Genomic DNA, 14,380 nt, shown 5'->3' with positions numbered 1-14,380 from the left:
CTTTAAAATAGTCCACATTCGATATTATGTATTATACTAATGCCAGCGCTTATTCTAAACGTCGAAACACATCTCAAACTTGATTTTTGGGATAACTTTTAGCTATTTCGAAGATTTCTCGCATCTTTGTAAAACGACAGTCCTTTAAGGTACTCTTTATTTTGAGCCACCCTTTAGTTATATCTGGCGAATATGGAGGTTAGTAGATAGGTTCAGTCTAGGTCTAGTAATAAAAATCCATAATTTTTGTTTTACATAGTTTATTTATAGATTTTGGTCAAATATGTACTGTTTTGTTCGATAACTTGTTGCCATTTTTTAGAAACCCTAGTCCATTTCCACCAGCTTCACTTGAAGCTAATTCATTGACATCGACAGTAAGAAGTAGTAATCACTTGGTGGTATCTCTAGACTATAAGATATATGTATAAGGACCCCCAAATCTAGCTTCTGGCGAGTCACTATCGATGTGTGTGGCTTGATGTTTTCCTGATGAAAAGCAATTAATCCACTTTTGACAAAAGCTGGGCGCTTCTAGGCGAAAACTTTCTCCAGACAATTCAATTGTTGACAGTACTGATCCGAATTAAGAGTTTGGCCGTAGCTGAGCTGCACATAGTAAACAATTCCCTTCCAAATTCATCAAACATATAGCAAATCCTTCCTGATCTACCCTGGCTTGATAACTGTTTGCGGTTGCTCAGCGAGATTCGACCACTACAGTTTTCGATTGACTTTGTCGTAAAGGTTGGTGCCTTTTCCATTACCAGTACCCATTTTCTTCAGAAACTAATAAATTTTGTTGCGATTTAGGAGCGATTTGCAGATGGAAATTTGGTTCTTGAGGTTTTCTTTGCGTGTTGTATCCATGTTAATTTCTCGAAACAGTTTGTTCTGCAATGTTTAGCAGCTACAAATGAAGCAGCGATTACATGACTATCGGACTCTACGATTTCCAATATTATATCTATATATTTTTTAGATCCCTCATATCTTTAGTATCCACACGGTGACTTGAAGTTCATTCAGTAATTTACGACTATTGTCTTATGTCTAAAATTAAATAAAAAACTTAATGGAACTATTTATTGCTCCAATTTCTCCGCTATATATTTGACCTATTTTTGTGAAATTGTCTAAATCATAAATAAAATGTAAATATGTATATAAATACCGTCTCATTGAATTGCTGTGAGATTTCCCTCGTTTTAAGATTTTCCTCATTGCTCTTCCTTACTTATGCACAAACAGTTGTTGATGTAGCTAAGTTCCAGTTTAAGTATTTCTTCATCTAAACGCACTCACGCCGAGTAAATCGCTCAAATTTCATTATATTAAGTGTTGTATGTCTGATTGCTTCATTTAACATAAATGTAGTAACTCATGTACTTACATATATACTTCAAATGGGTATGCAAACGCTACGGGCAAATAACAACCCTAGTCACCGATCTCTTTCCTTGTCGCTTTTCGCTTTCCGAGTCAAAGTCCATCATAATTTGTACGCCATAATTTAGTCTATATATATTTAACTGGTGTACTAACGCGTAGATATAAATAGTGTAACATAAAGTTATTTCTGTAAATATATATTCGCCGACTAGCTCATATCTATATGGCGAAAACTATTATATTTACTACCAACTTGGTTTAGTGAGCAATAATACCAAAAACACATAACAACAATGCGGTCGGTTGGGCCAAAAGTCATTTATGTCATTACCACCAACAAAAGGGAAAATGTATAATGGTAATAATTAAAAAAAAAAATTGCGATTATGAAAAATAACAATAAAGTGTATATGTATGTTTTTTATATAATTTGATGCACAAGGCTATATTCAGTGATAAAACTTGTAGTTTTTATGATGATGTTTATTTTTTTTTCATTATTTGAGCTGGTTTTACAGGTGTGTCATACATTATTTATGTACATATATTTTTTTCAATTAAAATTTTCATTACCAATTTACGGAAATTTTAAACAGCCCAAACTCAAGTCAAGCGTGCACTATATATTAGCTTAGAGTTGGTGAGAGATTCATAAAATTTTCTTTTTTTCGTCGAGAGATGACTTTTTTCTCGACAATCTACTCTATTCAAATACATACTACACTTGTGAATAAAAGTCAAGTATTATAATGCTGTTCGTTCCGACATAAAAAAATGTCTTAACTGTCGACTTTGGGACTTCAAGCGGCGATGACAAATTTCTGCTCCTTCAGTATAACCAGACCTTTAGTTATTTGTTCTATTACTCTCTAAGAGTGTGTTCAGTTTTAAATGGCTGGAACTTATTACTTTCTAGTTCTAATTGCGGTTTTGAGATTCCTCAATGTTGTTTTACACATTCATAAAAATAGTATAGGGATACAGAAATTCGAGTATATTCTCATTAGATTCGGTCTTCGTTCAATTTCTGTCAGATCTTTTCCTAAATTTGGGTTTATTAGATATGAACCTAAATTAATTTTAGAAGTGTTTAGAAGTCTCTTTAGAGAAACATGAACATTGTGATATACCTTAACCATCGCTGATGGTGACCAACAATTATATATGACATATCTACTCGTGGTTTTACCGATAGAGTGGATATGACTGAAAAATCCATTTAAAATATTAAAAGTACCGTCTTAGCATCATAACCCTTGCTAGTGTTTCTCAATACAGTATACTCTCGAAAAGTAAATTCTCAGAAAGTAAATAATCGCGGAAAAGTTAATCACCTTTAAGATTACACATGCACCTCGAAAAATTAAATTTTTTAATTTACTTTTCGGAGAGTGTGATAAAAAATTCGAAACGAAGCAAGCAGCGTTTTTTACCATGTTGCAAAAACACTTACTCTCTTGTTTATCGCGTCTTTTTAGTAAATAAACTCTCCTACTTGATCCATTGGTTTAAAAATGAAAAAGATGCAAATCAGGTGTCAGACTTTTTGAATTGTCGTACAAAAATGGTCAGAAAATATATTGCAAAAGAAAAAAAAAACAAAGGGATATTCAAGATTTTTTCTCTTCATAGTAAATACACATGTATGTATGTATATAAATGTAAATATGTTTTTCATGTAAATCCATATGTTTTATTGAAGCAAACAAATGAATGAATTTTTTAAGTTTAAAAATGCATTTAATATTATGAAAACAGATAATTTATGTATATATTTGGAAAAGTAAATTATTCGAAAAAGTAAATTTCCCAAAATACCAATCGATTTACTTTTCGAGAGTATACTGTACTACCAACGCTATTAAACAATATTTAGCTTAATGTCTAATTAAAGATTTTTTCGAAGAAAATGGGTATTTTAAAAGCATAATTGGTTTCCAAAAGCTTTGTGCACAAGCCACTCGAAACACCATCTAATGTATTATAGCTCAAATGTGTATATTTTTTTCTAATTTACAATAGAGATCTTATTTCTGTAATTTCCCATGAATTTCTATTTTTATTTTTTACTTGTTCTTTAATTTTATTTCTTTCTTAAATTTGTAAAATATGAGTTCTCACCTCATTTCCATATTATTTAAATTAATTTTAATTGTTATAAAACCATTATTGATATTTTCAACAGTACTTTTATAGAACATCAGACACTCTAGAACACTTTAGCAGTCGTAAAAATTCAATATGTTTATATGTCTTCCTCTTTATTGATTATCATAGCCGATTTATGTCTTCTTAAATCGTCTTATTTGTCACCCAGTCTTATTTATAAAAGTCTTCTCTTATACTTGAAATAATAATCATTGCATCTCCTTCCGAAGCTCGAAATTGTTTTTTGACTTATAAGAATGTTTTAATAATGATATTGTTGATATTGTTCAAGATCATATGTTGAAAGATGTTTGATGCTTTCTTAATCAGTTACTAACCACAAACAGTAAGACATCCGATTCAGCTATTACATATTTGAGTAAGATAATGAATGTTTGCTGTGCTTTATTGTTTGTTATTATTTCGTTCGTGCTTTTGCCACATATAAACATACATGCAGAACTATGCAATTGGATTTATGAATGCCAGAATATTGAGGCTTGAGCAGTTCATATAAATGTTTGTATATATAGGTGAGTACAGTACAAAAGTATATCAATCGCAACTACAAACCGTCGATCGTGTCGCCTCCGGCACTGTGCACTTGCATCCCCATACTCCCATATACAAATATACAAATGTTGTGGATCCGTTGAAGAAGGAAATTGAAATACAGTCGCAAATTGCACGGAATCGGCAGTGTTGGCTGGCTGACTGACTGGTTGGCTTTATGAATGGGTATTCGAATTTTTCAATTACAAACAATTCTCGCAGATTACAACTGATTGCTTTGCAGGTTGCACGGATTTCAGTTTCTTTGTTTACTTATTTGTTATTATTGTTGTTGTTGCTATATTTTTTTTAAGTGATGGTCGTTGCGATGTGCGAACGCGGCAATTGCTATGCAACGGTTAATTGATATTTGCATAAGATTTGTAGATTGCAGATCACTTCTGGCGCGTGTTCTAAATGCAACAATAAAATGTTGCTAGGCATCGTGTTGCATGCTTATAAATATAAGAGTATTTTCGTTGCAAATTCACGCGTGTATGCGGCAGGCTTCAAAGTGTGGCTGTAAAAATATAAAAAAAATTGTCTATGAACTATAACGATAAATATGAATGACTTTATATGTGGTTATTTATGCACTATTATTTACGTGTATGCAATTCACCTTAACCTTGTCCACTTTAGTTAGTAGTAGTTTATATGAAAGCTTGTGATAACCCAAATTATGGAATTTGCTCTTTACACATACTTCATACTGCTTAATACTAAGTAAATACATAAGTGTGAAGAAGTGACGGTTTACTTTTATCTGTAGCTGTCTTTATGCTACTTCGTCGATAAGCGGCGCGTTTATTATTTCATATATTTATCTATCATATAAGGTAACACTCTTTTTTTTATCAAAACGGTAGTGTGTGATGCCTAATAATTATACTTAACCGACAATAAATGTTTTAATTTACACACTCATGACTATAACTGATTAGAAACTTTTTGAAAACATTGTATTTCGTTACCTTATAAAACAGTATGAAAACAGGCAAAACGGAGTAATAGGCGGGCTGTAAAGTACATACCATTCAGTTCAGTCCAATAGGGTGTTTTGTGGTTAGATCTAAAGACACGTGTATAAATATAATCGTTACGGACGGAACATCAAAAAAAATCTACAAAATGAATTTAGATGACAGTAAAGGGAAGTTGATCGATGTAATTTTTTATACAAAGGTATAAGAGATAGGTGTTGAACTTATCTTTAAAGTCAGATCTATGAAAGCTTTGTGAGAGAAGTGTGTCGCCCAAGCTCAGAATGGATCGATTCACACTGAAATAATACACTAATCACGACCCACTATATTATCCGAACTGCTATTCAATAGCTCTTTTTGCCCTTGACCTGTAGTGAATGGTCGCAGAAAATTCTACAAACATTTTAACGTAAAATTTGAAGATCATTGTAATCAGCGAGGACAGGATCGTATTTTCAATTATCGAATTTTTCAAAAAATTCACTTTCCAACTAAATATAAATACGACAAGGTCCTAAAAACGTAAAATTCGTTGATAAAGTTGACCCACCAATCCCGAAATTTTAATAGGGTCATGATACTGCTCTTGATTTTAATTTTTAGTCTAGTAAGCTCTTTTGACATTATAATTTATAACTCAATATCCTTAAAAAAGGGGTCTACATCATTCAATGATAACTTTATATAATCAATTAAATAAATATATTTAAAGGTCCATTCCACCCGAACTTAGTCATTTCTTAATTATTTAACTATAGTACATACTTTAAAAGACGTCTTTGATTCAGAATTTTCCGCTGTCTCGTCTGAAATTATTCTAAGAAACAACAACAACAAGCGTGGCCATATAACCACTTTTTATTCTCTATATTTGATTATGCCATTCTCTGCGATCTATGCCAGTTGCTTGTTCGATTCGCTCCTCTCCAAAGCGTGACGAATGAAATACAGCTAAAAGATTTCTTACACTTTATAAAGAAATTTGCCATGAATAGAAATTCTTTTTATTACTAGAAAAGGAGCTTATTTTTTCCCCGCTCTAAATGGATTGTTATGCAAATTTAGTATTCATCAAATGAATAATTTTCTTAATAAAATGTTTACTAATGTATTTCCACACATTTTGTGAATAAAATCGACTGCAAAATACTTTTATTGCATTCTTAGAATTTAAATGTGCAATGTAAAGTGAATTCCCCTAATGATATAGTTTTATTATTCTCTAGTAAGACACACATAAATATGTATTCGTTTGCACTTAAATACAAATATACTCCTGCCAGCAGATACGTAATAGCGTATTTTTGCCCATGTCTTCAGGTATGTTTCCCCTTTCCCTCCTCATATGTTAGATTTGTTATCATTGTTCTTAAAATCAATATTGTTTCTTCGTTAGTTCTAAATAATCGTTTTGGTGTTCGTGTGCGTTCGTAATCGTCTGATTCACACTGGAACGATGTTTAAGAAGCTCTTTCAGCAATTATAGCGGCATTTGGTTTTATATTGAATAACTGTATGTTTAAACACTTAAGTGCACTCATACTTCTGTGTACATATATCTGAATATAGATATTCCCGTTTTCATTTTCTTATAATACTTAATGGATTAGTATTAAAGTACTTGAAGCCGAAGACACACCTTTTCGCTGTGTTAGATTTTGAGGGTGATACCTAGCCTCGTAGCCACGCAGGCGGGTGTTTGTGTATTCATGATTTCAGATATGGCGGTAAGAGCCTATGAAGGCATTCCTATTTGCCGATGTACTTATGTGCACATGTCATTGAAGTTAAGTGTTTCAGCTGGAATTTTGGCGTCAGACGATTCCATTTCAGTTGAGTGGACACTCTTAAGAAGTGTTTTCTACGTAAATTTTAAGACATTTTTAACATTTTTAGGGAAAGTCTACTTATAACCATATGTTCAGCTGTATTTAAGGTTAAATTGATTTGAAAGAACTGCTGTTGTTGTAGGCGCTGTGTGTTTATTTTACTAATGGAATAAAAATAAAAGAAGGGATAGCTTAGATAACAATAATCTGATTAGTTTCTTTTATGAATAATATACCGTCAGTGAAGATTACTCTGAGTATAAAATCTAAATCTAATTTAAATCGTCGACGATTTGTACATCCATACTTCTACTATGTGCAGCGCTGATTATGGGTTAAAGATCAAATGAGTGATAACTCAATAGCCTGCGCTATAAGAGAAAATGTGAATTGGATTAAATGAATGCCCAAATTCCGTTTTTAGTATGATTTGCAGTGTTTCAGCACTTTGCAATTATTCCAAACTAAATGAAAGATAGCTTGAGACCATGTTGTAAGATGTCCGACTCACGATGGTCCTAATATTTCAAGTATAGAGATTAAGTTGGCTTATTATACTCTCGCAACAAAAGTTGCTAAGAGAGTATTATAGTTTTGTTCACCTAACGGTTGTTTGCAAGTCATAAAACTAAACGAGTTAGATATAGGGTTATATATATCAAAATGATCAGGGTGACAAGACGAGTCAAAATCCGAATGTCTGTCTGTCCGTCCGTCCGTCTGTCAGTGCAACTTGATTGATTAAAAATTGAGATATCTTAAGGAAACTTGGAACACGTATTCCTTGGCACCTGAGGAGGTTGCTTTCGAAAATGGGCAAAATCGGACCATTGCCACGCCCACAAAATGGCGAAAACCAAAAACTTATAAAGTGTCATAACTAAGCCATAAATAAAGTTATGAAAATAAAATTTGGAACATAGGATCGTATTAGGGAGGGGCACATTTGGATGTAATTTTTTTGGAAAAGTGAGCGTGACCCCGCCCTCAAATAGGTTTTTTGTATATAACTCGCAAACTAATAAAGCTATATAAACCAAACTTTCTGCAGTCGTTTCTTTTATCCGTTTCCTTATGCAGTCCAAAAATGAAAGAAATCGGATAATAACCACGCCCACCTCCCATACAAAGGTTAGGTTGAATATGACTAAATGTCGGTTAACTCACTAACGAGAAACGTCAGAAACACTAAATTTTACAGAAGAAATAGCAGAAGGAAGCTGCACTCAGATTTTTTTACAAAATGAACAATGGGCGTGGCATCTCCCACTTATGGGTCAAAACCATATCTCAGGAACTACTCCATCTGATTCCTTCACTTTATAATGTATACATAAGGAACCAATGAAGATAGCGGAATAAAACTTTACACAAATAGTACATATCATCTCTCGCTTCACTTGAGAAAAAATTGTCGAAAACGGACTATAACTTTTCAAGGCCCCTGTTATCGAAAATGTTGAACTCCGCGCCTAAGGATAAATTTTAACCGAAAATATGGAGAAATCTCTCTGATAATTTAATGTAATTCAGAGGAAATTGTTTATTCTAATAGTGTGTCTCGGTTCCAAAAATTATTAAAATCGGATAATAACATCTCCTAGCTCCCATATACCTAATTATAGGCTTTTCAAAAATATGGTGGGCTTTAATCTGCATATATGTATTGATTAATATGTGAGATATAGTCTTGAATATAGTGTACCTTGCTGGTGAAAATGAATGAAATCGGTTCAGGAATTTCCTCAGCCCTCATACACTATATAGGACGATTTTCGTTATTCTATTAAACTTTGTGCCGAATTTATAGGTAAATTAGGGTGTTGTTTTAATAAAATTTCTTCAATAAAATGCGAGAGTATAAAGTGTTCGGTTGCACCCGAACTTAACCTTTCCTTACTTGTTTTAGATTTGCTTTTATCACCGTCTGATCCTCTGGGTTTATTATATTGTTTTAGATTTCGTAAATTTTCTCAGTTTTAAAATCTTCTTCTTTAGTAACTTAATTAAGAACCGAGAGAACATTCAAGGGTAATTTGAGTAGTGCGCGAAGTCTCTATTATAGTATATGTATGTGCCCAATATCACTATTAAGGTCCTAGAAACAATAATAATCACATAAATATGTGTTTGAAAAACTAGAGTCATCTTTAAGTTGTTGTGCTTTTCAAAGAAAAAATCTCATAGATCGTCGATGGACATTATGATTGGCAAGCGATCGCACTGCAGCTCTTGGAACGCCGGAATATGCGATTGAGTTGGTCATTCACGAGTCACCTTTTTTGAATTTCTTTGATTTGGATTTATTCAGTTGAAGTTATGAACATAGAATAGTTCCTGGGACTTTGAAAATTTAAAATTCTGTGTAAATTTTATTTGTGGTTTTAAGCTAAATTAATTCAATTATAAACAAATATTTGTTATAGATTACAGTCACTAAATTTTAATTTAATATGAGGTATGCGAGATTATAACTATGTACATCAACACAATTATTAGTATTTCAAAACGTCCATTAAGAATCTTCACCATCTTAAAGTTATAAATAACTATAAAATTTGCTGTTTATTGAGTTGCTCTCTTAATATTAACGCTAGTTTATCTGTTCTTTTATTATTAACTATGAGTATAAACTGAGTACTAGAACACTTGAAGAATTAGCACAACTGCAGTTTAACATTTTTTCTTGTGTTTTTCATTATTTTTTTTATTTTTCAGTGTTGCCAGATGCTACTTTGTGCTACTAATTTATATATTCACTAGTTTATTTATGAGCAAGATATTTCAAATGTTTATTTTTCAATTGGTTTCAATTTTTGGATATTTTTTTTTGCAATAACATATGTACATATATACGTACATATGTATATCTGTACATATGGCAACATTTGTATAGAGTTATTCAACAGTTGTGTACGCATGCGGCGATTAAACATATATTTTACGAACTCATGATTTTCAATATAAATAAATAAATAATACATAATGAATAACTTGTATTTGCTGTTCTTCGCCATAGTGTTTATGTATTATGTATGTCTGTGTACAGACATAGCTAAATATGTTTATTTGCCTTTAATCAAATGAGTTCACCTCATTTTTTCGCTTTCGATTTATTAGCTTACGCAAATAAGTTTATTTATGCAGTCATTAAGTGGAAAAAGTACAATTGCTGCTAAAAACTACTATTGTGCTCTTAACCCAGTGCATACTTCGGCGGCTTGTGTATTTGTGTATTTATCACATTTCACATGCGTCGGCCTTGAGTTATGATTGGCCAATGTGAGTTTTGCAATCAAAAAAGAAATGAAAAACATCTCTATTTCTCGATAATGCTGCCTGTAATTATTTAGATAATGCCACGCAAACATATGTACATACAGACGCATTTGCACACCGCTGTACAATTTTAGCGAAATTTTGTTTATCCTTGAAGAAGATTTTGCCCAGAAGCACAATTTCGCCGAACTTAGTTGGCCAATTTGCAAATTTTTTTATCTTATCTTTATTTATAAATACGAGAAATTACGCATGTTCTGCTGCCGCCGCGAAATTCCACGAAACCCACATTACGAGTCTTTGCTTATTTAGAATTGCTTTGAAAACTATTTTGCATAGTGCGAGTACAGAAGAAACGCTCAGGTGAAAAACTGGAGCAATTATTGGAAGATATCTGTATGTATATCATGTTTAAATTTGGTCATCGTAGAATGCGGTCACTTGTAATAAAATAAAGACTATATCTTTTCAATTTTACATAGTTTTTCGATCTTTTTGAATACATATGTGTATTAGAGATTTAATTTTTTTCATATCAAGGCGTTATTTTCATTGTTATTGTATAAATAGTTTACTGTAATTGTTTTGCCCTTTATCTTCTTAATTCTTCGATTAGTCCAACTTTTACAACTGCATAATAACAACTGCAATATAACTAAGCAATTTGTTTTTATTAAAATCGGTCAACGACAATTATTTCAAATGCGCATTCCAAAACATAGTTGACATGAGTTGGGATTCAATTCATCACTTAAAGTCCACTCGGATTACTATAAATTGAGCTCCGAGGTCAAGTAATGGAACCTTTCATCCATTGCCATATATCGACCCAGTTACTTTTGAATAGCTCCCAACTTTGCTCGGCATAATTAATTTGTTGTTTTTTTGATCTATCGACCGATTGCACTGAGCTCTCGTAATGAAAGAATATATAAAACACATTTCTTTGATATCAGCTATCTAGATCTACATCATTTTCTGGTCATCTAACATCACTTTGTGGATTGCATTTGATTTTTTCGCCCATATTTAACTATTTTGGACGTCCGAAAGGTATTTTAGCATGCCTGGTAAGACCTAGAATTCAGAAGCCCTGCAACTCCAATCTCTGTTTGAAACCTAAATGATTTATTCCAATTGTTGTTCAATTCGCTAGTTTCCAAGATCTTGCGGAGAGTATACAGTTGTTACTTATATGTACATATAATAAGTTGGTGAAGTGTATATGTTTTTTCATTACAAAATCATCTTTCCGGCTTTAGTAGGTTACGAAGTAATTTTTATGGTTTAAATTAATTTTTTTCCGACATAAGAAACAACTTAGCAGGTGATGTCAGGGCTTATGTATTAATGAAAAAACCCATGAGACATTCGACGTTCTAAAGCGATTACAATCAGTTTATTTGTAATACAAAGCCATTGTCTACATTAATAGTCCGGGATAATAATATTAAACATCAGTAATTTGTGTCTCGCGTTGTATAAATGCGATTGGTATTTTTGAAGATGGATGTTACACGAGTTTACGCAAAATTTGGTCTACCAAATGTCCATCTATGATTCGCTACTGGATCGTCGCATTTCTGAAGTGGATGGTTATACCGTAATATAACGAAAACACCATATTGATAGGGGAGGTTATATTACATCCACCTTATAGTCAAGACCAGGTACCAAGTGTTTATTACCTTTTCCTGTATATGGCGTATAATGTTGCTTGTCGCCTTAAAATAAAATTAAAACAATCGACTGTCCCAGGTTTTGGCCAATAAGCCAATAGCCAATAAGGATTTCTATAATAGTGACGTTATGAAATTATCTTCAAACCCTCAACAAATTGTTAAACAAAACTGAGCATATTTGACACATGTAAATCGGATCATTCTAAATAAAATGTTCAATTTGATGCAAATATAATGAATTTCTTTATATTATTATACATATTATCGCGAGGAATGATTGGAACAGTCAAATATCAATCAAACTACATACGTTTTATGAGGTGAACAGAATAAAGCATATTTCAAGCTTTAAAAAGAATCAAAAAAGTAAAAAACAAAACATTGATTTAAGTGCCATTTCAAAGAAGAAAAAAGAATCGGCTAATGCCGGAATTACATTCGAAAAAGGCTTTGTATAAGGAAATCCCGATAATTTAGTTCGATTATTGGGTTAACCCTTCTGCTATGTTAGGAAAAAATTACACATATAGTGTTTTGGGTCAATTTGACCCACTTATAAAAACTCCACTAATAACACTATTTTATTGAAAGAGTTCATATTTTTTTATTTGAATCAAGTTAAGTGTATGTTAATTGTAAAAAATAGTTGAGATATGTATGTTTTAACGGCAATTTTCACAAACTAAGCTAACTAAGAATCAATACAATACGACTAGACTAACACGCGAATTTCGACGAGTTTTACTAAAAATTGGGTCAAATTGACCCAAACATAGCAGAAGGATTAAAGTAAATTCAAAACATTGGTCAGGAAATTATGTTCTGTTAGAGGCGACGGTTTATCACCAAAACATAAAAAATTGGAATAACTTTGTTAGTGCATAATCGGTCTGACCTTATATGAAAATCAAACTTTCAAAGAAATTTCTTTAAGCCAAAATATATGTACATACATAATTTGGATACCGATCTTACATAAATAATATACATATTTTCTTACTCGTTTTAAAGCTTGTTAAGAGAAATAGATACGAGTATAATAATAATGCAATTTAGATATATCTTCTTTCCCCCCTTCTTATAATAACACCGCAAATTTGCTATTTTACGACTTTAACGGTTATCCCCATTAAAGATATAAAAAAGACATTGTATATCGCATTATCATCTGTTTGAAACAAGATCTGTGCAAGTTGGAATGTATTATAGATAGATGGGACAGGGAAGTACTATACCTATTGTAGTAGAAATATAATCTGAAGATTTTTGTTGCTTTAGCACTTTTAATATCCGCCGCTTGCACGCAATGAATTATAGCGTAATTTTCGTTTTTTTTCTTCATTGAAGATATCTCGTACATTATTTCATCAAATCTCATATTCTTTATTAAATAATTATATCTTCATTTGCAGGCGACGAATGTCATTCGTCCGCGCTATTACTCCTCCGAGTTGGGTATACGCGAGAAGATCTTTATTGGTGTGATGACGTCACAGGACAACATCAACACATTGGCGACAGCGATTAATCGCACCACAGCGCATTTGGTGAATAAAATTAAGTTTTTCATTAATGCCGACAATGTGAAAACGAACTATAAACTCAAGAATATTGTCGGCTTCACAGACACGCGCGAGAGTCTACGTCCATTCCATGTGATCAAATACATTGCGGATAATTATCTCGATGACTACGATTACTTTCTGATTATGCCAGATACGGTTTACGTGGATGCACGTAAACTGAAGGCGCTGCTCTACCACATCAGCATCACATTCGATCTATATATGGGTGCTAGACTGGAGCAAATAAATGCGGATGGCGGTGACAGTGCAGCGGCGGCGGCTGCTGCTGCGGCGTCTGGTCGTATCTCGAATTCCAATGCTGTTGATGATCTCGGCAGTCAAAGTGATCGTAATTACTGTGATTTAAATGCCGGCATTCTGCTCAGCAGCAGTGTCATACGCAAGATGCGCAACAATCTGGATTGGTGTGTGCGTAATGGCGTCAGCAATGTGCATAGCGTCAATATCGGACGCTGTGTAAAGTATTCAAGCAATTTGGCCGGATGTCAGACAAGCTTTCAGGTGAGTGTGCACTTGACTTAAATAGTGGTACTAGTAAGAGTATGAGTTAAGTGAATATGCAAATATTTGCATATTAGATTGTATAACTGTTTACATTTTCCGTTATAAGGCATTTGATTATCACATATCTATATTTTTTATTATCACAACTCGCGCTTAACTGGCAATTTTTTGCAAAAAAATATTTAAATAAGTAATTCTAATACGACAACTATTGTTTGTGCGAAATACTTATTTAAAAATACGGATAAATATTAGTGCTTCTTCGTACTGCATTCAAAAATTGTCGTAGATCCCAGTCAAACCAAATTTAGTTGGCATAATTGAATGTTAACAAGAGTTAATGATGATTGCAACAAATAAGTGTCAATACTTACGGTTGTCAGTTAGACAAGCAGTATCAGAAGTATTTATAAATGCAGACT

General features: G+C 32.6%; 1 protein-coding gene across 1 annotated transcript in view; it reads left to right on the top strand.

Moving 5' to 3' along the window:
- LOC105208816 (chondroitin sulfate synthase 2) overlaps window positions 1–14,380 on the top strand; it is a 33,354-nt gene that overhangs the window by 3,435 nt on the left and 15,539 nt on the right. Inside the window, exon 2 of the mRNA XM_011178868.3 lies at window positions 13,281–13,955. Coding sequence (XP_011177170.2) covers window positions 13,281–13,955 — 675 coding nt within the window. The remainder of the gene's footprint in view (window positions 1–13,280; window positions 13,956–14,380) is intronic.

Source organism: Zeugodacus cucurbitae, chromosome 5, assembly GCF_028554725.1.
Source record: "Zeugodacus cucurbitae isolate PBARC_wt_2022May chromosome 5, idZeuCucr1.2, whole genome shotgun sequence".
In the NCBI taxonomy this organism is placed as follows: Eukaryota; Metazoa; Arthropoda; class Insecta; order Diptera; family Tephritidae; genus Zeugodacus; species Zeugodacus cucurbitae.
This window is presented reverse-complemented; position numbering and strand designations above follow the sequence as displayed.